The sequence below is a fragment of the Canis lupus genome, chromosome 38 (assembly GCF_003254725.2).
Source record: "Canis lupus dingo isolate Sandy chromosome 38, ASM325472v2, whole genome shotgun sequence".
Classification (NCBI taxonomy): Eukaryota; Metazoa; Chordata; class Mammalia; order Carnivora; family Canidae; genus Canis; species Canis lupus.
Genome location: NC_064280.1, coordinates 8,924,192 through 8,950,714, shown reverse-complemented (window position 1 = coordinate 8,950,714; position 26,523 = coordinate 8,924,192). Strand labels below are relative to the sequence as shown.

General features: G+C 33.0%; 1 protein-coding gene across 4 annotated transcripts in view; it reads right to left on the bottom strand.

The window, feature by feature from the left end:
- BRINP3 (BMP/retinoic acid inducible neural specific 3) overlaps positions 1-26,523 on the bottom strand; it is a 377,833-nt gene that overhangs the window by 96,418 nt on the left and 254,892 nt on the right. For all 4 annotated transcript variants that reach the window (XM_025421013.3, XM_035711116.2, XM_035711117.2 and 1 more), the window contains 2 exons: positions 26,173-26,278; positions 21,135-21,371 (listed from right to left, as the gene is read on the bottom strand). In XM_025421013.3, coding sequence (XP_025276798.1) covers positions 21,135-21,371; positions 26,173-26,278 — 343 coding nt within the window. The remainder of the gene's footprint in view (positions 1-21,134; positions 21,372-26,172; positions 26,279-26,523) is intronic.

The following is a 26,523-nucleotide window of genomic DNA, read 5'->3' as shown; positions in this document are numbered from 1 at the left end:
CTAGAGACATACTTGACTCATTTAAAGAGGTTATTCTGTGAAAGGAATCTAATCACTGGGAAATTACCACGGGTATGCTTAACTTTGCAATTTCTCTTTTAAACAAATGCAAACAGGGTTAGGCCAAAAAAATCCCACTGTTGGAATAAACAGAACTATAAATTGTATGCTATCAAAAAAGCATCTCAATGCCTCATTATAGATCCATTTTCTTCTTTTTGTATTCCACTTTTCCTGGGGATGCAAAGGACTTGAGAAGAATCCTGATGGTATTTTACCCACCACAAAGCCTGAGGTCAAGGAAGAGGAGAAACACATGCTCTAGGTTTGGTAAAACGCAACATTTCCCCCTAACTTCAAAACCTTTTCTGCAATGATAATTTCAGCATTATGCTTATGGCCCAAATCAGAATTGTAAGGCTCCAGTCCATTATCTTTTCTGGAACTTTTGGAAAAAATTCTTTCTCTCCTAGGGTAAGCTGGTAGGATAAAATTCTGATGATGCTGGTAGCCATTTTTGTCAATAGTTGGGGGAAAACTGACCAAGATGAAAGTCAAAACAAAGAAAAGAAGATAATTAAAGTGACAGATTCCTGATAAATCCAATCTGCTCCTCTGCTCAAAACACATTCTAAGTGAAATTCTAGCCCTATTTCTCCTTCTCCTCCTCCGTCTTCTTCTTCTCCTCCTCCGTCTTCTTCTTCTTCTTCTTTTCTTCTTCTTCTTCTTCTTCTTCTTCTTCTTCTTCTTCTTCTTCTTCTTCTTCTTCTTCTTCTTCTTCTTCTTCTTCTTCTTCTTCTTCTTCTTCTTCTTCTTCTTCTCCTTCTCCTCCTCCTCCTCCTCCTACTCCTCCTCCTCCTTCTTCTTCTTCTCCTCCTCCTCCTCCTCCTCCTCCTTCTTCTTCTCCTCCTCCTCCTCCTCCTCCTTCTCCTTCTAATTCTATTTCATTAATAATCAATGCAACATTTTTAGTACGGAAAAGAAAATATTTTTACCATGTGACAAATGGGTAAATTGCCTTGTTTTCTATCATTTTGTCTTTTAAATTATGAATGTGTATCCCTTGATCATCACAGAAGTTAGCCTGGCAAATAGCTACTTACTCTTTGAGGGGTAGCTAAAGTGTTCACTTCCCCAGAAGCTCACTTCACTTCATCTTCTCATCACACCAACCTTTATTTTTCTTCCTTGTACAAATATCACCTAGAGTATACCCGTGTCTCATTTATATTAGCATCAGCTATTAAAATCTATCTCCCCAAATAGATTTTGAATTCTTTGAGGACACAATCTTCATAATTTTCTCTCTTCTGCCTACTCAGTACCTATTCCTCATTCTGCATGGTTCCAAACACTATTCATTTCATCTTGAGACAATTTTAGACTTGGAATGAATTTAGAATTTAACTGGAATGGAATATACAGAACATGAACTCAGACATAACATGGTTCATATTTTTGTCTCTACCCAGAGAAAGCATACTGTGCAAATGGAGCACAGGTGTTGAATCACCTTCCTACGCATGTAGATTGCAGGAAACATTTACTTTTATACATAGGTCTTAGCAAATTAGATACTTCTCTGAGACATTGACATGGTTCTGAAATCTTAAATTTTGATCAGTTAGTCATCTGAAAATGGTAGAAAAGTGTTATTAACTGTGAGAACAATCTGCTCACAAATAGTACCACTTATAAAATGCATAAGCAGGCCCACTACACTCAGGTACTATGATGGTAAATATGGCATAAACAACTACAATTTTTACAACCTTCCTAGGGGATTAGTGATTTCTGACATATGTGTTACCATATTGACTTGCACTTACTCCTCTTTGTGTACCAGGGTGATCTCTGTAAAATATAATTCTATTTGAATTATATATAATTCAAATTTATATATCATTATCTCTCAACAACAGTATTATTAGACTGGGCCAGGACTTTATTGCTGGTGTGAGATGAAGTTATCACTGCCATGTTATAGAAATAAATAGTACTTTTCAATGCTGTATAGCTCATTAAAGAAAATATATATTTATTCGACAATGTTTTGTTTAAAAAAACTGCATAGGATTTTCCAAAGAAATATTCATGGGGTGGTGTTAAGATAAAAAGAGAACAAAGAACATTTTTAAAAGATACATATTACAAATGTATTTCTCTTTTAAAAATCTATTTCTTAGAACTTCAACTAACTAGATTCCTCTACAGCTTTCCACCCTCCTGGGAAGGATTTTCACATCCTAGAATGTTATCATCAAAGTTGGCTTGGAATTTAAAAACGTTAAGAAGTTCAAGCATTGTCTTAAAAATTGTTGAACAGATGTAGTTTCTCCTTGGAGACCTTATTGATGGTAAATACCTTGTATTTCATCTGAGCACTTCAAAATACAAGTATGCATTTTTAGCAGAAAGTAAGATATCAGGAAGGAAAAAAATATCAAGGATGGAATCTAAGGACTTGTTGGTTTTTTACCTGTTCCTGCTCTTATTGCACAATTAGAAATACATTTCAAACTGAAACATTGGTGAATGTTTTTCACAGAAATAAGACTATCCAATCATAAGTAGCATAATATAATGTAAATTGGCATTTATAATAAATACTGGGCTTGAGGGCATTTAAATGCAATTGCTAATTACATTATATGAAAGTAATCTCTTTTTTTAATTAAACTGCTAAAATGCTTTGGTATACAGACATCATTTCAAATTTGGTATTAATTTGAAATAAAATGTGAATTAATTAAAGCAAATTGATATTGAGTAAAAGCTATTTGAATTTTGCCTTGATGAAAGAGACCTCATCAGGACTTACACTATCAGAAAAAAGAAAAAAAAAAAAAAAGACAAACTATCAGGAAACACTCTCTAGATAAGATCCCAGTTGATTTTTCCCATTCTGTGCAAAGTAGGTTATGCCTAAAGTGTATATAAAACAAACTTTAGGAGGAAAATTAAAAATTTAAAAAAATAGATATTGCAGTGCCTAGGTGGCTTAGTCAGTTAGGTGTCCAACTCTTGATGTCACTCAGGTCATGATCCCTGTGGTCAAGCCCTGTCAAGAGCTCCACCCCGGGAGTCGGCTTGAGATTCTCTCCCTCTTCCCCACCCACTGTTTCTGATCTCTCTCTCTCTCTCTCACTCTCTCTAAAATAAGTAAATAAATCTTTAAAAAAATTATTAAGCAGTATAATGCAGAAATTTGAGGCTGCCATATAATGGAAAGAAATGCAGGGTAATAAATATTTAGCCTGTGAAAATAAGACTCAATGGTAATAAATCATTTTACTTCAAATAGTTCAAAATCTAAATGGAAAAGATACCAAGATTCATTAAGTGTAGCTCTGGAGGACAGAACTCATGTGAGTGGCTAGAAATGAAGGAGATATATACCGGTGGAATTTAATGAAAAAAAAAATGTAATGCTATCTAAAAGTTTAAATGGATATTTTCAAAGAGCATGAGTAATCTGATCACCTTAAGAAGCTCACCCATCAATGCCCAGATCTTATGTAGGAGGAATTCAAATACTGAATGTGTAGGACATACTATTTGATCTCTCATATATTTATCCACATTGAAAGATTGTGAAACTATGAGGAGATTTTAGAGTCTGTTTGCGAAATAACCCAACCTACCATCTATCTCACAGTTTGTGCTTTTCCTTGCATTAATTTATACAATCCACAATCTTAGTGCTTAGAGACTCTTTGAAATAAGTCGCCTCTCTTAAAAATGAAAAGAATTCTGGTAACACTTCAGAACTGTCAGTTATTAGACATTAAGCCTGGGTTGGTTAAGGTCAGTTGTCTTCCCTCTTGAACACTGATGCCAGCTGAATTTGATGCTGGTACTGTTCCTCTCTTTTTTTGACTGCCAGGACCAAGGGAAAAGTTTCCCTGTTCAAATGAGACTGTTTTGTCAGCTTGGGTCTCTGATGAAGCAGGAACAGAGGATAGCTGACTTTGAGCACACATGTAGTGCAAAGGATAAATAAATGCATGTTGTCGTAGAGGTCTGAGATTCTAATATCACTTGTTACTGTGCCTGTTCTTACTGATGTGAACTGGAGTTGGGTAAAAGAGTATTCTGGCCTTTATGCATTCAGAAGCAGACTATGTCCTTTGGTGGGGAGAAGAAATGATGAGTTTGAAGTTGGAGTATTGGTTATATAGATATTAACTTAAAAATATTATTTAAAAAGTCAGGTGTATGCTAACCATACTTCCAAATATGTTTAGAACAAGGCTTGCAAAGCTAAGAAAAGGATACATCCTTTCCCTCCAACTTCCATATATTTTGCTTCTTGACCGTTTGCTTCCAAACCTAGAACAGAATTTAATACTACAGTGACACCATGTACCTTTATCATGAGCCTTAAGGATTTATAGAAAGAATGGAATGCTAAGATCATATTTTTCTGTGGGAAAGTTTGCATTAAGGCAAATTATAATTAGATAACCACTGAGTGCAGAACAAGAGGGTAAGGAATGGCATCAGGCTAAAAAAATATCCTAAAATATTTGTTTATGTGGTTAAGTTTAACCATTGCTGAGAGCAGACCAGCCATAGCTTAAAATAATTTTGCAAGTGAGCCGTTTCCAAATTAGGGCTAAATTAGGGCACATTATTTTACTAAATGGGTTATATTTAAAAACACAGAAATCATGGAATGTTATTTTAGGCATATCAAGAACGAAGTATAAAAGGGCAATTCAAATTACAAAAATTAATATGGAACTATTCTCAAATTCCAGGGAAATCCTAGTGTGGTTTATGACAGGGTTCTGTATTTGACCTGTTGTGTTAAAACAAATGAACAATAGCCAATGATTAATAAGAAATCTTAAAAGACAATTTTAGTCCATGATGCAATCAAAATCCATTAGAGAACTCAAGGAGCACAACAATGACAGAAATGCTAAAACAAAGTGAAGTCCATCATTTATTTAAAAACAAAACAAAACAAACCTCTCCCTTTCTATGTATGTGTTCAAACAAAGAGAGGGGATCTGACTTATTAGAAGATTATTTGAAAAACACTTAGAAATTTTGTTCACTACTCAATGTGTGTGCTAAGTATGATATAGATGCCAAAAAGTTAACAGACTCTTAGTCTGCATATGTCCAGAATAAAAGAGGTAATTTTTTTAATTTATTTTATTTTACATTAATGAAACCACATTTATAGCACTGTGTTCAGTTCTGATTTCTACTGACGAACTGAAATAATCCCAAAAGGATTATGAGGATTGTTAATGATTTAGAAATAAAGAGTCATCTAAGAGATTTGGAATATTGATTTTGCGAGAACAGCTAACAAAGAGGATGTGATAGTTGTATGCAAACATCCAAAAGCAGTGACCTATGGAAGAGGGGGTGGACATTTGTACTACTACATGGAGGAGGACTAAGGCTTTTAGACAGAAGTAGAGTAACGTACATTTTGGCACACAGCAACATCATGCTATTTTTGCAGAAAACTGGGGAATAACTAAAACTTCAAAATAAATAAGTAATCTTATAATTAGAGCCGTTCAAACTCATGCTCTTCAGCTTTGGGATACATGAGCTCCCCATTACTGGACATAGAAGTTAAATAATCAACATTAAATTGTATGAGGCAGAGGATTTTTCATTAGGTAGAAGGTTTGACAAACTGGCCACTAAAGTACCTGTCAGTTTTAAGAGTTGAGGCATGTCTTTATGCTTCAAGTGTTGTTTGGGGAAATTTATCTTGTTATTCTCTGTGTGTTATCTTGCATAGCCAGTGCGACAAATTTGGTCAACCTTCCTAAGATGATACCTGCTCAGGGTTCACACAACACAGCTACCTGACAATCTGACATAACACCACACATTTGTTTTGCTGCCAATTAACTTCAAGATCTTTCCACTAACACTTTGTCAACTCCTTAAATGAAGCACTGACTTTTGCCAACAGAGGGTTATTTCTTCTTCACAGTTAGCTGTTAAGATCATACTAGCAAGATAACAAAATTAAATGAGACTCTCAGTGACAGGCCATTTAGCTGTGTGGCAGATGCTATGTGCACACTATAGGTGTCACTCTAAGAGAACAGAGAAGGTTGAAGGAACTACTGTTAATCCACAGGAGATATATCTCTTGCACACACATTTAATACTTGTTATGAGTAACCTGGCTATGCTCCACAAGTTTGCAATTATCAATGTATATAAAATCTTGAATTATCATAACAGTAATGAAAGAATTGATTTTTTTAGAAAAAGAGATACAAAACTACTCTCATAATAACTAGTGTTACAGCCTAGATTGCCACCTTTAAAAATAATTAGAGCCTTGCTGACATGTAGTTAGCAAATATTAACTTTGATTTCCATGGAATTCAACTCACTCTAAATAAAAATAGTATCTCTTCTGGCTCTAGAGTTTTCCATCATTCCATAGTGAAATAAGCAGATGATGACATATAAAATTCACTGTGAGCATTTAGGTGAATTTAAGACATGTGGACTTAGTTATCAACATCATATTTCATATAAATGCATATAAAACACAGTGACAATGCCATTTCCTGTGTCTATCTTAGGTATTGCCTACGTGTATTCAGTTTTGATTACAGGGGGCTTATTGCAACCTCTAGTTCATAGCTTGAATTCTTACTTTACCACGTATGAGATGTGTTGAACAAATGACAGCATGCGTTAGCCCTAGCTTTCTTATCTGGAAAGTGAAAGTGAAAGTAAAAATACAAGCATAATATTAGTACTTTGCAGGGTTATTTTAAAGAATAAAAGGCATAAAGTCTAAAGTGTGTCTAAACGGTCTATATACTTTCTATGAAACCCATTAAGTTATAAATTTGGAAAGTATAAGAAATGGTTATAATGATTTCTTAGAGGGAGCAATCAAACCGAAAATCTCATAATGTTACTTTTTAAAATTATGTAAATAAATCATAATACCAATCTCTATGTTTCTTTCACTTACAGTGAAATGCCAAGTATAGCCTATTCCTATATGTAAGTCAGCATAAGCTACGTTTTTCCAACATAACAAGCATACCAAAATATTGCTGGATTTCACAGAAAAGATATATTTCTTGCTCAGATCACATATCCACTACACAGTGGCTGGGTTTATATTGCCCACTGTCCCTTCAGTGACACAAACTGTCAGACTCTTTATCATCTGAAATATCATCAATTACTTTGGCAGAGGAAGCAAACCTAACAAATTGTGTCTGGCTTTGAAAGCTTCCTCTAGAGAATGACATTGTTTCCTCTTACATTTCCTTTATCAAAACAAGTTACCTGGCCACATCTAACTTCAAGGGTGATGCAAGGTCAATTTTTTTAGGTACCCATAAGGATGAGAGCCAGAAATAAGTTGCTGAAGAAGATGAACCACAGTTATATGCTACATATCAATTGCACTTGGCAATTTGGAAATTTTGCTATATACTTTAAATATCTAATTTTAAAGACTTGATGACCAAATAAAATTTTTATGGGATATACCTTGACTTTGTGTTGATTTCTGCTGTTCTACCATTGGATTATGAGCATGTATATAAAAATTCAGATTAAAATTCCATATACTGCTGTCTTCATTTATCAGTGAGGTAACTGATAAAGCATTTCATGTAAAAAACAACAATATTAACTCTCTACCTATATAGAGAGCTGATTCATTTGCTTTACCAAAATAATGAAATTTAAAAAAACATAGGGCAATATCTGAAAATGGATGAACAGAATTACTTGTTAGTTTGTCATATTAAGGGAATAATATCTAGACATTATATGTACACAATGAAATAGTTAATATGCAAAGTACTGTGTATACTACATTAGAGAGTTTAACAAAGTCTGTGTGACCATTATGTGGTCACTGTAGAAGGCATGAATGCACTGAGTGCTCAAAGCCTTTGTCCTGGTTTCCTAAAGTTTATAGGTGAAATGAATAACCATTTTTATCAAAATGATCCAAAAAGTAGCATTAAGTGCATGCAACCTTGGAAGGTCATCACTTATATTTTTATAAAACCAACCATACAGTAGCAGTAAAAATTATCTGAACATAGAGTCTTATTTATTAATCTCTCTTTGCCACAGTCTATGTCTATATGAGAAAACAAACAATAAAACACTTAATGAAGTCACCACTTATTTTGCTTTTATGATATTGAATCCAAGCCTTGAATGATTTGTTTCAGGCTAAACCAGATAGATGACCAAATTATGAGTTCTAATAAATAATGACTATGATAGCTTTAGAACAAACACATGCATATCTTGAGAGATAATTCTTCATAACAAATAAATTCAAACTGATAGAAAAAGCATTACATCTTTGTGTTCTGGTGCATCTATATCATCTCTCATCTTATTATGAGGAGAAATACATGGCAGTTCATGCTCTTATTCAGATTTGAGTGAGAGAAAATAAGAAAAAAAATCCCTCAAAATACCTACATAAAAATATGAGGTAAAGTATTTTTGTTTTTTAGAATTGTTTTTTTAGAGTGTACCTATTGAAAAGATGAATGATGTTATAGTCACTGTGACAGTCCAAGAGGCAGTGAATGAGGTAGATCGAAATTAATTCCTGGGCAGTGTCTGGCCACACATATTTTTGTTATCTCATTCATCAATCAATCAACATATACTGTGATGTACAGTGTGTCTACTAAATATAGCACATTTTACTAGTTTTTTGTGAAATGACAAAAAGAGATATGATGTTCTCTGCCCTCAAGAAACATTGAACTCTTTTTAGATAGTTGGGATGATGACACTGATCTAGGTATGGAAATACATCAGGCCAACTAGAACAGGTAGATTGTGTTTGGCAGAAAGCCTTGTGGGATCTAAATCAGGAATCGTTACATAAAACACCTGCTTGGCACTCTATAGCCATCTTATTTCAGATGATGTTAAAAAATTAATTGAAGTACAGAATAAAATTTGGTAATGGCAAAGGTGATATTCATAATATATTAAATATGATACAATCAGTCATTGATGAATCAGAGCAGAAATGCTGACCAATCAGGACAGCAGTGAAAACCAAATTGATTTTGCTATATCAGTCTTGAAGCTGAATACTTTCTCTAGTGCTGAGGATATCTATAAGTTACAGTGTATCCAATAAAAGATTATCACAACAAATTAAAACATACATAGATATTATGAGAATCATAACTAAGACTTCATGTTATAAAAAACTTTTCTTTCCCTTACTCTTGTACTTCAATTACCAATATCTTGAAAACAAGTACATTATACACAAGCATATAATTGCCAAAAAGCTACCCATTAGAAGGCAATATTATTTGTGATAGTTAATTTAGAATTTTATATCTAGTTCCTTTCATCTAAATAAGGTAACTGAATGACAAACGAGGTAACCAAAATTTTAAGAGATTAAATGATTTGCTAATGATCATGCAACTTGTTACTGAAAAAGCTTGTTTGTTTATCTGATGTTGAGGTATTTAGTTTGGACAAAATGGCTGGTAAACAGTGGACTGAATGTGTCAAAGTTCACTTAATATCTCCTAATCCCTGACAAATACAAGAACTATAAAATTTCAGAAAGGAGCAAAACATATATTCCCACCTAAGATTATACAGTTAGGTGATATAGAATATGATTTTTTAGTTGTATCTGAAAAATCAACAGTGGCTGACATTTTGGGTATTCACAACTATTCTGGATCATTTTCTTATGTAGGCATATGGTAAAATGGCATTTCTTTGTTAGGCTTGGCTATGAAATGCGATCATAGGTAATGCGAATTTCTTCCCAGCAAATTCACATTAATTCCCAGCAAATTCACATTAATTCCCAGCAATTCACATAAGAGACAGTGACAATGTACTGTACTCCTTTCACCACCTGCATAAGCAAACGATTCCAGGTGGTCGCATGCCCTTCAGCCTCAATCTAGGAGTGAGGACAGTGCAGTGCAAAGACCAGCCAGCCTGGGTGGGCATGCAGGATAAGCGAGAGGTGAACTTTGTTTGTGGCTGACATTTCAGAGGTGTTTCTTATTGCAGTGTTCCCAAGCTGATGTTGACTTATACAGAACTGGGAACCGGAAATGGAACGCAGAGGCTGTGCTGGACAAAGCAAAAGCCTACAGTTGTGACACTGACTTAATGGATCATGAATGTGTCAAGAACACTTTATCAGAGCTGGACTAATGACAATCTCGGTTAAGCAGTGGGGAAATGCTAGTAAAACTGTTGCCTCTGGTAAGTGAGGATGAAGATCATGTACCTAATAAACTCAAAGTACCAGGGAAAATGTCAGAAAATAGAATGTTAGTTCTGTTGCCAATGACTGCTTCTGGTAAGGTATGGCAGGGTATTATCCCTTGTCACAGTGACACATTGCTCCAGGTGGAGGTTGTGGTGTCAGTCTAAGTCCTGGAGTAAAGAGACATAAAGAAGAATCTGTAAACCAACTTACACTGAACAAGTGGAGTGAGGAAAAAAATAAACTGGAATGTCATATTCAAAGCAAATTTTTGGTTGTGCATTTTTATTGCATTACTTAGGCTTTCTGTCTGGTGTACTATCTAAAACTTAGAAAAGAATAAGTGAGTTTGAAAGCAGAAATAAAAGGGACTAAAAGAGAAGTAATGAATGAGGTAGACTTGAAAGAGGCAACTGCTTCTCAATTCCCAATATTAAAACAATTGATTTAGTCACAGTGGCCAATTAGAAGTCAATCCCATAGCAATTACAAAATTTAGTGTGTGGCCTCCATGTTTTCGTCATGATCACAAAATTGACTAATGAATCTTAGGGTGTAAATCCAAGTTTTAATACTCAGTAAATATTCTTAATTAGACAAGGCATAAATAAAGAAGTCTAATAAAATCCCTTGACTCAAATGAGAGATGTAGGTAGGGAAATAGGATGCAAAAAAAAAAAAGAAATATAGCAAATATGGAAAACACCTTTAGGGAAAATTGTGAGTGTGACTATTGGCCCAATGAATTGATTGAACTCAAATGGATAAATGGTCAATAAATTTTTACATAAGTTGTACTTCTAAATAAACCCTGACTCCAGGTTTAAAAAACAAAACAAAACAAAACATGTTAAGTTTAAGGTTTAAAATGACCTTCGATTCTCCATGTTTGGGCAGAGAGCAGACTGAGAAAGCTGTTCCTTAGTCACATTTCCAATTCTCACCTCACATATGGCCAAGGGGGAAGTGGAATAGAAAGATCACACATATATTGAAAGTTGGAAATAGTAGATAAGAGAGCCACTCCCAGAGAGAAAAATTGAGAACAAATCAAGGAATAATCTCCACCCCCAGGTTAGAGGCCCTCAAAATGTCTTCCGAATAGAATTTCATAATTGCTACCAGCAAGTTTGCTTTGTGTTCTCTATTTTTCCGCTTTCTGGGTAGAAGAGCTTACTATAATTATCCTGGTTGATTCCACCCTGGTGTATGGCATGTCTAGGATACATAACTTGCTTTTTGGTTCATGTCTTTATAAAAAAAGGAAACCACATCTAGATTGGATTAAGACACTGCCGAGTTTCACCCATTGAGCTGGACCTAGTAATAGATAGGACTTATGTTCTGTCTTTCATGGGGATGGGGGAATGTTCTGCATCTGAGAAGAAGAGGAAATGCAATATCTAATGATCAAAATAGTGGAGTCATTACAGCTCTTATTTATTTTTAAATTTATTTTTTTTAGGATTTTATTTACTTATTCATGAAAGATACAGAGAGAGATCTGGACACTGGCAGAGGGAGAAACAGGCTCACTTTGGGAAGCTTGAGGGGGGACTCGATCCGGGGATACTGGGATCACAACTTGAGCCAAAGGCAGATGCTCAACCACTGAGCCACCCAGGTGCCCTCAGCTTTTTAAATAAATATTAAGGATTTCTTTTTAGAGAAAGGCCTTTTTTTGAGACAAGCCAGGATAACTCATTTTAGTCAATGAAATTTAGCATTTGTGTTTTATATCACTTTCTGGCTAAGCATTTCGACTTAGTATACACATAGCCTACCATATATTTTTTTTCCTTGTCCTTGGTGATCACTTTTCCACATGAGGCCTGGCTGGTCTGTCAGCCTGAGTCTTAGAATGAGGGGAGAGAGCAAAGTCCTCAGCAAACTTGCAATGGTTAAGTGAGGAGGAAATAAATTTTAATGTTAGAATCCAAAGATATTGTGGGCTTCTTTATTACTGCTTTATTATTAGCCTGTCCTATATGGCAGATCAACTATAATTGGCTGCAAAATGGAGGAAATTTATTGGTTCATGTAACTGAAACTAAAGAAAATGTGAGCTTGTAGCAGGAGTGATTAAGCAGCAAAAAATGTAACCAAATAATTTTTTTTTTTTTTTTTTACCTTGCATGGCTCAAGCAACTCCTATCATTGCAAGATGGCTCTCTACTGTTCTTATGATTATGTTCTTTCATATCTAAGAAGAAAAATTAATAGAATTCCCCATAGCTATGTGGAAAAATTAAGAATCTTTCATCTTCAAATGCTCTTAGGAAATATATTTCTGGGTCTCATTGACCCAATTATTCATGTGTCTTAAACTGACCTATGTACCTAGGGGAAATGGATTCTTGTGATTTGCTTGCATTAACCAGAGAGCAGTTCTGGATCTCACTATGAGCTAAGTACCACACACTGCAATTCTAAGAATGGAAATGGGGGTTCCTCAAAGGAAATTTGGGATACTTTAGTATCAGGGTGCAGGAATGATTACAGAGCAGCAAACAGTAAGATTTTATTAAAGATTATAACATGTAAACTGGACAGCTAGTTAAAATTCAAATTTTTTATTAAGATACTTATTTTCTCTGGAAAATATTCTTTTTCTATAAACTGATATTTAACTATCATCTGAGGGAGAAACTGTTTTGGGGAAAAATTAATAATTGTCTACATTTTTAAAAAGCCAAGAGGAAATAGATATTTATATTTTAACATTTCTAAATAGAGTTAACCTAACTTTTATAGTACATACATTTTGCCATGATAGCATTAGAAAGTTTATTCATTTTTCAGATGACGTGTCAAATGGGCAGTGTTTTCTAGAAGTAGACCTAGACAATATCTATTACAAGGTGGCCTCCAGCTGCTATTTTTTGGTTTATAAAATGAATATATTACATTTAATAGGACATGATTTTGATAAAAATTTATGTTGACAGCATACAATACACCTTAGATTGCCCACATACCAGGTGATAACAATATTTCCAAAGAGTAAAGATGCTATGTCAAAAAGATTCTATAAGATTTGTGCTCTATGCAAACCAAGCACTTTATTTTTTGTCAAGATTAATTATTACTTTAAAAAATTAGTTATTGGGCAGCCCGGATGGCTCAGTGGCTTAGCACCACATTCAGCCCAGGGCATGATCCTGGAGACCCAAGATAGTCTCCCACATCAGGCTCCCTGCATGGAGCCTGCTTCTCCTTCTGCCTGTGTCTGTCTCTCTCTCTCTCTCTCTCTCTCTCTCTGTCTCAAACAAATAAATAAATAAAATCTTTAAAAAAACTAGTTATTACTTGTATCATCATATTTCATAGTTATAGCTTAAATAATTAAGGTTTTTATTCATCCAAAGAAGAATTAAGGAAAATGTAGAATATTACATGGAAATGATTCTATATTTATATTTAGTTCTTTATTTTTCTAGCAACTTTAGTAAACAGTTGCATAATCCAAGTCAAAATAAATTTGACGTTTATTTATTTCAATCTCTCTGTAAAAATTTAAGGATTTCCAGTTTCTTTATTCCTGGATAGAACTGGTCTCTAAGTAATTGGCTACAAAGTTGTTTTTATCTAATTAAACAAAACACATAAATCAGTTTTGTTACTCTTCCTGTGTGTTTCATTTTTTTGTCCGCATCTAGATTTCCCTATATCTTTAACCTATATCCTTTCTTTCACTATAATCATTACATATATGCCACCATTATTTTTATTAAACAATGTTGATTTATTTCTGAAAACGTAAAGGTAGAGATTGAAAAGTTTTATTTGAATATAGTTCTTACAACCAAAATTCCCTCAGGTCACAAGATAAGAAAAAAAAATAGATTCTATTTTGAAATTTTCTGACACTTTTTTGGCAAGCTGTAAGAAGTTTATTTTTCAGGACTTGTATTACAGAGCAAAATGAATCATATAATCAAATATAAAAATGGCTTAGCATTCTACACTTATCTGGCCTAATGATTTATTTTTATACTTAGTGATAATAGAAAATGTACAACAGATTGACCCAATAAAATCTGAAATTTATTTTCTTCCTTTTTGTGTGGTGATTGGTATTAGCATTCTATGTTGTTACTATATACTCTAATATACAGATTTTCACACTTCATGCTATATGTGTTTTGAAATTCAGATGCACATTCTAATCTGATAAAATAAATACAAACTGATTTTTTCTTCAGCTTTAATAAAAACATATTTTAGGTATAGTAATAGTTCGCATTAAAAAAGGTCAATTTCAGTTAAATTAAATATTTAAAAGTAACATAATCATCTTTCTTAATCATCAGGAAAGTTTAATAAATTGATGCATTTCCTTACAGACAAAGTAACCTAGAATAAAGTCTACCAACTTATAGAAGCCTGTGGGTGGTGAGAATATTTGAAAACTTTTCCCAATACAAAATCTGCCTCATGGCTACTACTTAAATGTGTTTATTTCTATGAGGCAAAAATAGAGGAAGTTTTATTTTTCAATAAAAGCTCTTCTCAAAGCTATCAAATGTGCCTTTGATACATTTTACAAGTGTTAAAAAGAGTTCAATAAAAACAATATTTTACCTGTTATTTAGTTCCAAGTGTGAGTAAGTGAATGTGGTTTTACTAAAGATGTAAATTAAGTGTGAATCAGCTAAATACACTACATACCAATTGTAACAGATAAATAGAAACAAAAAATTAAATAGAAATTTTTTCAATATTAGAAATTAGAAAAACCACATATAAGTACAATCAAACATTGTCACTCTCTGAAGAATAATAATTATTAATTTTCCTATAGTTAAGAGTCTCATGGTTTGTGTCACTCTCTGATTTCATCTTATTTTATTTTTCCCTCCCTTCCCCTACGTTTATCTGCTCTGTTTCTTAAATTTCACATATGAATGCAATCATATGATGTAGAAATTTTAAATTTCAGGATTTTTTCTTTATTTTACAGTCAGTGTTTGAGATTCTATTCACAGCATTGTTTTTAGCTTGACTAAATTTTAAACAGGTTTCTTCTTGACTATAGGCCCTTGATCTCACTTTTCATCTGAAAACTTGCAGTTGCAAAATCTTTCTGTGTTCCTTTTAAGATGTAAATCTTTTATAAACCATAATGTCTTTCCCAAGGATCTGAGAGTCATCATTTTGAAATGTAATCATCTGAGAAAAAAGAGCTAGCACATCTATCTCCCAGTCTCTGTGGGAAAGTAGAAGACAAGCTTAACTAAGGGGCAATTAGCAAACACAGCTAGCCTGATCATGTTGACCAGTCTTCCTGCTCCTGTTTTCCAGTACTTTTCCATGAGCTAATCCTAGTGTTTTGAAAAGCCTTCTGCCTTTAGTTTCAGAGGATTTGAGTTAAATATCTTCCCTACTGTCTCTCTCCTTTATTGCAATAGTCTTAAATAAAGTCTACCTTGACCATTTAACTGGTAGGGTACAATTTTATTTTGTAGTTATATAAATTAATAATTATATATTCCTGTTGGATTGTCTATGTTATTGTCATAAAATATTTTTATTTCAACTAATATATCTTGCATAATAATTTAGTATTTTTTGACTAATGTTTACTTTACATATTTTTCTATCTTTGACCTCAATTTATCTATGGCCTTGGTATATCCTAGTAAGTAGCAGATAATATTTTATTGCTACTATTATTAGTTATTTTAATCATCCTGTGGTCTTTTATTTAGAATATTCGATGTAATTAAAAATAGAATGTCTAATATAATAACCATTGTAGTGTGTTCATATCTGAACCAACACAATTTATTGATAAGACAATCTAAATGTTTCCTTTTACACTGTATTTATCTATTTGTTCCTGAATATTTCTCTCCTGTTCTCTACTTTATTGTCCTTTTTGGGGGTAATCAAATAATTTTTATTTGATTTTCTTATTCTAGATTTCAATTAAACATTTTTTCTTATTTTAGAGTTATTCTAGAGATTATAATTGTATCCATTATGTTTTTGAATATTGTTTATGCCATTTTCCTATCTACTCCTCCTGTGTCTCAGATTCAAAAATATGTTAGACCTTTTATTAGTATATCATCTATGTACTTATCCAATATTTTGTTGTTGCTTTCTTTACTGCTTCCATTTTGTGTATTCTATTAACCTGTCTTCACATTCACTAGTTTCATCAATTGTGCGTAACTCTTATTAAAACAATATTTTGAGTTATTGATTTCAGGTATTGTATTTTTATGTTTTAGAATGTCCATTAGTCTACTTTCATATATTTCAAATCTCTGATGAACTTTCCAATGTCTTTATCCATATGATCATTTTTTTCCTTTAGTTTTTGAACATTTTAATAATAATTATCCCAAAATCTTTCCTATTAATTTCAATACCGGGATCTTCTTACATCTCTTGTCTAGTTTCTTTTCCCTTTGAAATTAGCTACATGGTCTTGTGTGCTCGTTGTAAATTGGGGTTTCAGGTCCATCAGGTATAAAAAGAACTGCAGAGGCTTTAGAAAACGTTTTCATCCTCAAGAGGTCACCCTCTTCATATTTAACAGACACTGTAGGGAGTTGATGCTGATAAGATTAACTCCTAAGATCAGGATTTAAACTATATTAGTGCTGGGTTATAATTGTATAGGAATCAATATACCTCTTATTCTCCCCTGTTGTTAAAGTGTGGTCTTTCCAAACTTTCAAGTATCCCCTTTTTGAGCATTTGCTTCCTCAGGTCTATAATATGGCAAAGATCTAATTTTATCACCCAGAGGTTTTAGTTTATCTCTTTAGTCATCTGCCACAGGTAGATTCAAAATAAGGCAAATGTCCTTAAAGAGGAGACTAGCCATGAATTTAAATACCTTCAAATAAGTCTCCAATATTCTCAATTTGATCTACTGTAACTGCCATATTTTCTTCTGGCTTCTCTTGTTCTGGAAGAGCAGCATTTTCCAGGAGCTAATCCTAGGTTCTCAGCTTCTAAATCTGCCTTGAACTGATAAATGTGCCCCAGGGAAAAGCAGTTGTAGAAACTGTGTCAATTAATCATTTTCTGTAGGGTTTTCCGTCCTTGCCAGTTTTATTTTCGAGCTCCTCCCTCTAGAGAGTTTTTGTCTAAGCTCTTGAAAGTCTGTGATAAACTTCATTCTGCTTTCAGAGACTTTTGAATAGTTCTGTAGCATCCACCACTATCTAAATTCAGTAAAGACTTTATATTAAAACTGAACTTCTTTAGACCCATCAAATCTAAATTTTGTCAGTCCAATCTCCACAACCACTCGAAGTTTTGCTGGTTTTTCTTTCTTCCTTCAGCTACTTTTTGTGTGGGGGAACACACAGTTCCTCAGCTTCTACTCTAAATCAAGAAATGTCAAATGTTTACAGAATTAAGCAAATGTTCACAAGAAGAAAGAAGAAAGAAGAAAGAAAGAAAAAAAGAAAGAAAGAAAGAAAGAAAGAAAGAAAGGAAAAAAGAAAAGAAAGAAGAGAAGAGAAGAGAAGAGAAGAGAAGAAAAGAAAAGAAAAGAAAAGAAAAGAAAAGAAGAAAAGAAAAGAAGAAAAGAAAAGAAGAAAAGAAAAAAGAAAAGAAGAAGGAAGGAAGGGAGGGAGGGAGGAAGGGAGACAGAAAGGAGGGAAAGAAAAATGTGAATCCTCAGCTTACATCTCCTGTTAGGGATTTTATTCCATTTAGTTTGGTTGCTTCTGTGATCTATTATGTCTTTGAAAAACATAATTAAAAAAATTATCCACCTTTCTAGTTACTACCAATGAAAGTGCTGTCCTACTTCAATATACTACATTCTACCTGGAAACAAAATAAAGGCAAAGCAAAAGGGTAGCATTCTTGTATGATTCCACAAATATAGACAGGCTCTGAGAATTTTCTGGTCTACCTATCTATCATACACTGTGATATGAGATGGAAGTTGTTTTTTTATTTTTAAATTTTTTTAGAGATTATTTATTTGAGAGAGAGAGAGAGAGAGAGAGAGAGAGAAGGCACAGAAGGAGAAGATCTTTAAGTAGACTCCCCACAGAGAGCAGCGTTGGAAACAGGGCTCTATCCCAGGAACCTGAAATCAACACCTGAGCTGAAATCAAGAGTCAAATACTTAACTGAATAAGCCACTCAGACACCTCAGTTTGTTTTTTAAAATTTAACCTTAGGGAGACTACTGCATATTATAATTTATCTAAAAGTGTTGTATTCCATAATTATTTTTAAACATCAGGTAGTTTACAGGACTAAAACATGACAGATGTCTCATACGTGGCATCTTAGCATTCTTCTGGGAAAACTAGAAAGAAAAATTCACAATTAGAAATTCTTTAGGCTTATTCCTAGATATGTTATTGATTTTGCTGTAATTATAAATGGTATTGACTCCTTAATTTCTCTTTTTCCTGCTTCATTAGGGATGTATAGAAATGCAATCAATTTCTGTACATTGATTTTGTATTCTGTTGACTCTACTGAATTTATCAATTCTAGCAGTTTTTTGGTGGAATATTTTAGATTTGCTATGTAAAGTATCATGTCATCTGCAAATAGTGAAAGTCTTACTTCTTTCTTGCTGATTTGGATGTCCTTTGCACTGTTGGTGGGAATGAAAACTGGTACAGCCACTCCGAAAAACAGTATGGAGTTTCCTCAGAAAGTTAAAATAGAACTATCCTATGATCCAGCAAATTGTGCCATGAGGTATTTATCCAAAGAATAAAAAAATACTAATTCAAAAAGATATATGCATCCTAATGCTTGTAGCAGCATTACCCACAATAGCCAAGATATGAAAACAGCCCAAGTATCCATCAACTGATGACTGGATAGATTTGGAATATTATTCAGCCATAAAAAGAATGGAATCTTGCCATTTCAAATGACATGGATGTGCTAGAGAGCATTATGCAAGCAAAATAAGTCAGTTATAGACAGACAAATGCCATATGATTTCACTCATATGTGGAAGTTAAGTAGCAAAACAAAGGGGAAAAAAAGAGAAGGAGGAAAGCCAAGAAACAGACTCTTAACTGTCAAGAACAAACTGGGGATGCCTGGGTGACTCAGTTGGTTAATTGTCTGCCTTTGACTCAGGTCATGATCCAAGGGTCCTGGGATCCTGCCCTGTGTTGGACTCTCTGCTCATCCACGAACCTATTTCTCCCTTTCCCTTTGCCTGCTGTTCCCCTATCCTGAGCTCTCTCTCTCTCTGTTAAATAAATAAATAAAATCTTTAAATATAAAAAAAGAAGAAACTGATGGTTACCAGAGATGGAGTGATGGGTTAAATAGATGATGAGAATTAAATAGTGTACTTGTAATGAGCAGTGGGTGTTGTATGGAAATGTTGAATCACATATTGTACACATGAAACTAATACACTGTATGTTAACTGAGTGGAATTTAAGTAAAAACTTTAAAACTTAAAAAAAAATCCAATAATTCAAGGGGATAAGGATTTTTTATTCTAGACAGTTTTTTCTGTTTATATAAAATAGAAATATTACTAAAACTGAAAAGAATTATTTATTATGCACTATTTTTATCAAAATATGTTAAGAAATCATAAACTCATTGATCCTTCCTATATTATTTATCTACCCTTTTAGTTTATAATGTGGTAGTTCTACTCCACAAAAAGATGATGCTCTTTTTTAACAATCAATTGCATTATTTCTTATCAGATATTAGCTGTGGACTTGTTATATATGGTCTTTATTATGTTGAGATACGTGCCTTCCATGTCTAAATTGTTAAGAGTTTTTATCATGAATGAAGGTTGAATATTGTTGTCACTTTTAAGTGTGTTTGGTTAAATTAATCACCAGAAGAATTTTGATAATCGAGTGTTTAAGTCTGACCTTTTGGCAGTTAAAACCTCTTTTGCCCATTTGAAATTCACTCCAAAATTTTTGGCTAAATACTATATAATTATACTTACCACACTCTAAGGATTTTAGTTATTCTTTAATCATGTATTATTATATATATATTTATAATATTGTAGATTTCATGTTGAAATAGCTTTAATCTTTTATTAAAATTCAATGTTTTATGAAATGAAAGCTATTAACAGGTTATGTAATCAATAAGAAACAATATTGAAAATACATATATATGTATATACTCATAAAAATTCAGAAATAACAAAAACCTACACCCACCAACAAAATCATAACTGATCTAAATTTGATTAAAATATCAGTAGTTAAGTGAAAGTGTACTTTACTGAGACTCATGTTAATGTAAAGAAGGTATAGAACAAATGCTCTCTGCATTTTGCCTCACAAGTGAAACTCAAGGACAACTAGAAAAGTCTAGAAAGATATCAGAGAAATCAGATGATAAATTATTGTATTGAGAAAGGCAAAGACTTTCTTAAATGACTAATAATACATCAACTGAAGAGCAGGCTGGGTTCTAGTGATGATAATTCATAGCAATACACAAAGCACCATATATGCTTTCAGGAAAATACTGAAATCACTGGTAATAGAAGTAATGCAGATGTCTATTTGAAAGAATAATAATAAATAATAAATTAAATAGAGCCACTTGGGTGGCTCAGTCGGTTAAGAGGCTGCCTTTGGCTCAAATCATGATCCCAGAATCCTGGGATCCAACCCTGCTCAGCAGCATGTTTTCTTCTCCCATTCTTCTTTCTCCCTCTGCCCTCACCCAATCCCATGCTCTTTTTCTCTCTCTCAAATCAATAAATAAAATATTTTAAATTAAATAATTAAATTAAATTAAATTAAATTAAAAATAAATAAATAAAAGTCTTCCCAGTTATGTAATAATAGTTTCTTCCAAAAGAATTAACTAGTCATTTCAATATAGTATTTGTTTTGGCAAAGTTTAACTGTTACATTTAAATTTGTCCTACCTGATTCCTCAAAGTCACTGTTGTAGGCTTTCCAGGTTTCAGTTATTCGAAGAAGATTCTCTTCCATGGCTTGAATGTCCATGGAGGGGCAGTTGCATTCTGGAAATTTGGGACCACACTGACACCAGCAATCATTGTCCTTGCAGATAAACTCTCCCTCTGAATTGCAAGCAATGTAGCTCAAAGCTGCTTGTACAAAACGCTCCTGAAGATAATCTGGAAGGAGGACTTGTAGCCCTTAAAGAACAAAAAAAGCACATACTTTTTTTGAAAAAGAAAAAATATATATAACACAGTTTTAAAATATTCAGAAAGGCCAAAAATTTAATATACAAGTCATGGATTTAAAACTATCATTAGAAAATTATTTAAGCCAAAAGAAAAAAGAAAAAAAAGAAAATTATCTAAGCCAACAAAATTTCAACATAGGAGGGCTCTCCGCACTGTTCAAGAATCCTGGAAATTATAGATTATCTGATTTTTAATAATTTGTTTAATTGTTTTTTTCTTTATTTTTAAAAAATTTCTTAAAGTTTCCCAGTTAATATACAGTATTATATTAGTTTCAAGTGTATGATATAGTAAATACAATTAGTAAAACATAGTAGAACAATTCCATGCATCACCCAATACTTATCAGGGCAAGTGCACTCTTTAATTGCCATCAACTATTTAACCCAGCCCCCTCTGGTAAACATCCCTTTGTTCCCTATGATTAAGAATCTGTTTCTTCCTTTGTTTCTCTCTCTCTCTGTTTTTCCCCCTTTGCTCATTTGTTTTGTCTTTTCAATTCCACATATAAGTGAAATCATATGGTATCTGTCTTTCTTTTTGGTTGGCTCTTTCACTTAACTGTTTAGAATATTTGGATACTTTTACCAAGGAGATAGATCCTAAATTGTTTAGAATATTTGGATAAATCTAAATTGTTTAGAATATTTGGCTATTTTTACTATGGAGATTGATCCTATACCTTTAAAAAGAGGCAGGTATTTATTGCCACCATTTGATTTCAAATAGTTTTCAATACTTTCATTTTACTTTCAGATTATCAGCCCATATTTACACAGATATTGACGAGAGAACTGAAGGCAAGCTGAGGACAAAACAGAAGCTGAAGCCTTGTAACCCTCTGCCCCCAGGTGGGATTTGTGTGACATTCTTCCAGGAAGCTCCCAGCTATCTTAATGTTAGTACCTTGCTAGAGGGAAAAACAACCTTAACTTGACAATGACTAGGCCTCCAGTATCCTGTAGGTCCTCTTTAGCATGTGAAAATCCTTTTGAAATATCCCTTTTCCTTACTTCTCCTAACTCCCAAATATATAATCAGTCACCCCTCACAAGCCTGGAGCAGCTTCTTTTCCTTCCCACCCATCCTGTCCCCGTGCTTTAACAAAACCACCATGTTACAACAAAGACAGCTCAAAAATTCTTTCTTGGTCATAGGCTCCAGATCTCATCCAAGCAAACCCCACCTATATTCCAAAATTACATCAGATATTATGATACAATAAACTGTGGCATTGGTAAACCAGTTACAAAATATTGATGATAATGCTTACGTCATGTCATTAACAAAACATAACTTAAAGGACTCTATTGTTCAGGAATGATCTCTAAGACTGACTACAGGGAAGCAAATGGATTGCTTTCAGTTGTTTCACAGGTCATGTCCTTACCATTTATTAAGACAACCCCCGTTGATATGTTTCATTACTTTTCTACATGGAAGTTTAGTAAAGTTAATATCTCTTCAGAAAAAATTTAAAAATGAAGATAAGGCTACATGATTAATATTTAGGGTTCCCTAATGGTTTCATATTTATTCTGATATTTCAAGAAAATATAGTTTCAATCTCAGCATTTTTTTCTACATAGGAAAAATAAAAAAGCTAAATATTCAAAGTGATCAGTACCAAAAGTAAACAAAAAAGGAAAAATTTGGCCAATATCTAATTGCTATTTACTACAAAATTGGATATTTACAATTGTGTTTATCTCTGTATCTATCTCTAAAAGAAGAAAACTTACAATCTATAAAACCGCACTAAAAATAACTAAGGTTTTTTCGGGGGTGGGGGGAGAAGTCTAAAGACCAACCGCCCAAAACTTTGGTAATTTTTAACCAGACCAGTAACATAAACAATAATTGATACCTAGGGAGATAACTTCCATTGCCTTGATAGATAAGTCAGAATAATTGGAGGCTTTTCAAGGGATTTTTTTTTAATGTATAGAAACAATAGAGTAAAAATACCAATAAGATTGTTATTACAGGGGGCCCCTGGGTGGCTCAGTCAGTTAAGTGGCTGCCTTTGGTGTAAGTCATGATCTCAGTTCAGGGTCTAAGGTCCTAGACTCATCTTGATCCTCCCAGCTCCCTGCTTGTTTACTATAAGGCTATACATAATCCTTTGACTTCCTTGTGGCCTGTGAAACTAGTTTCTAATAAACTATTAAAAATATCAAAAGAAGAGAAAAGAAAAGAAAATTTATTCCATCAATGGATAAAATAGGACACAAAATTCTTTCATAAAGCAATATCATTTTATTTTTATTATAAGCAAAAAAAAAAACCAACAAAAACATAGTGAACTGTCATTAACAATTACTGTAAATCTTCTATTTGATAATAAACCAGCCCTTTGTCAATTTTGTTGAAATAAAACATTAGGAAGGAACTAATCTAGAAAAATATTTGTTGCTCAATCATATGAATCATTCACATCTCAGCTTCTGGGAATTTTACCAAAAAGTTATTATCAAGACTCAATAAATGACTTTTCATTATACCTTTACTCTTTCACTCAGAAGAACCTTGTTTCATATGTTAAATTCATAAGGGGTTGAAAACATTGGAATATTATTAACCTCAATACATATTTTCTAATACTTCCTTAAGGGTTACTTTTTGTCATATACCTTGCATATATAGTAACCAATATTCTGGAGTTGTAGATACAGCTTTTTCAATTTTTGAACTGTCATGTCTGTAATCTAGTTGGCTAAGCAGATCTCAGGGTCAAACAAACGTAAATCCCGCTTACTCACTGCCAAAAAACATTTGATTTCATTTTTTAAAGTCAGAATTAATGTACAATGTGCATCTTTTTGATATCTCACTTCTGAATGTTAATTCTAACATAGTTAAATCATGGAATTTTGTTCTGTTATTTGTTGCCTAATGCTTTCACCTTTAATAAATCTTATTGATGTTTTCCTTGCTCTGATGAAAGTCTACTTTGAGACTCCAGTGTTTCCAATTGCCACAGAATGACCTAAAATCTTTTATATCCTTCATGTGTCATGGTACCATCGATCGAGAATCTAATGCTTGGCATTTTTTTTAAGTGGAAAAGGGCTACTATTAAAAGAGTGGTTGAAAATTGAATCAACATAAATGTTTAGACCATAAATATAGATGAAGTTTGAGAAAGAACGCAAGGGAAGTTAAAGTCTCTAATACTGATTTCCTGAGATTATCTTTGGAGAAGTCTTTGAGCTACAGAGCAACAAATAAAGTTGTGATAGACCATTGAAAATATAGGCCTAGGAAACAGAGACAAAAAATAGAGATGCAGATCTCTGTGCTCCTCACATAAACTGGAAAAAAAAAAAAAAAAAAACAGCTATTTAAAAGAGGAATGTTGCTTCACTTATTCCTGTGTTAATTTTTTTCAAGATACATAGGAAGTTGAGCTTTGCCTTTATAATATAATATTCTGAAAACTAAGCACAGTATTTCACACAAACAGCAAAAATTTAAAAATCAGGTTAATAAATATTAATGGGTCAATTAAATAAACATATTGGATATATATATATATTCCTTATTCTTTTTGATGAAACTTAATATTCTGCAGGCAAATTGATCCGTACATTTAAAAAGGAGTAAACAGAATTACAAGTAATATTGGTCGATTGCATTTGTTTAAATTAAAAAAATGTTTCAATAACTTAAAATCTAGGATTGATAATGAGAAATTCGATGGCATTTAAAGCTCAAATTTTTAAGTACCTTCTTTGCAATTTGTATACAATTCAAAATAGATGAGATTCATTTATTATTTACCATATATTGAAATAATGCAAAGCTGCTACATTTTGAAAAGTTGAGGAAAAATGTCAGATTTTCTGGAACTTGTAAGCACTCTTATGTAAAACTGAATAATGTAAATGCAACTCTAACTTTTGTCATTAAAAAAAAAGTAGACGAGGGAAAAGGTAGACAAGGGAAGAATAACTCAAAATTATCCCTTTGATCAGTCAACTTAATTTAGACAATGTGTCATCAAAGACTTTTCTGAACTTCTTCAACTAGTATATATTTAAATATGTTTAAACATGAGTATTCATAGCTTTCCCTACGTATATGAATAAGTCCACACATCAATAGCCTATTTGGGAGAAGTATATATATCTGCTACAAGTTGTTTAATAATCCTCTATTAAACTATCTCACAAAATACAAGAATAGAAAAAAAGGTAAATTATTACCATTATCACATTATCCATCATTATAATGGAAATATAAATATTTTGTTAATATATTCCCAAATATGTTTCTATCTGTCAGAGGATAAATGCAGTTCTAGCTAGCATATTAGATTATATTTAAAATATCAACAGTTCATGCTACTGTGTGCATAAATATTGTTACACCTTTTACTAGAATTTATGAGGAAAAGGTCAAAACACAGACAGACCTATGAAAGAATTACTGCATATAAAAACAAAAATTACTGTATGGAAGTAAAATACTATCACAATGAATTCTCAATTATTATATATAGATTACCTAACTTAAGAAGCAAAGTGAATTTTTAACATTTTCTCCATTTGGTCTAGAATGTTAGTATCGGTTAGAAATTAGGAAATTAGCATTTTATGAAATTTTAACAGCCTATTTCTGCATATCCAGCTAGTATAAAAGAACAACAACAATGATAGCAACAGCAAAAAGAAGAAGAATGAAAACACAACTGGATAATTATTATCCAGACTGATAGAGAATTAATGAAATTTTAGCCACATACCTTGCAACTGAATCTTATTCTCAGGACTTTGAACCAGAACAGAACTGACTGAATCTAGGTTGTCATAGTTACTGCAGCCAAGAGGACCAGTCCGTGTTTCTGTTACCTGACAAACAAAACATCAACTTTATTATATAAATCAGAGTTTACCATGTTCTTCTGGCCCAATGTAGTTGTCACGCACTGATATTATACTCTGCTGGCAAACATCACTGAAAGGCCTAGGATCTGATACATACCAACAATACACACACCTAAGCACAGAGAAGACAAATAACTCCCTTTGTCTTCAATTCCATTTTCTTCCCTTTGGCCAGGCATAAATCTTCTAGGAGAATAACAGAAGCCCTC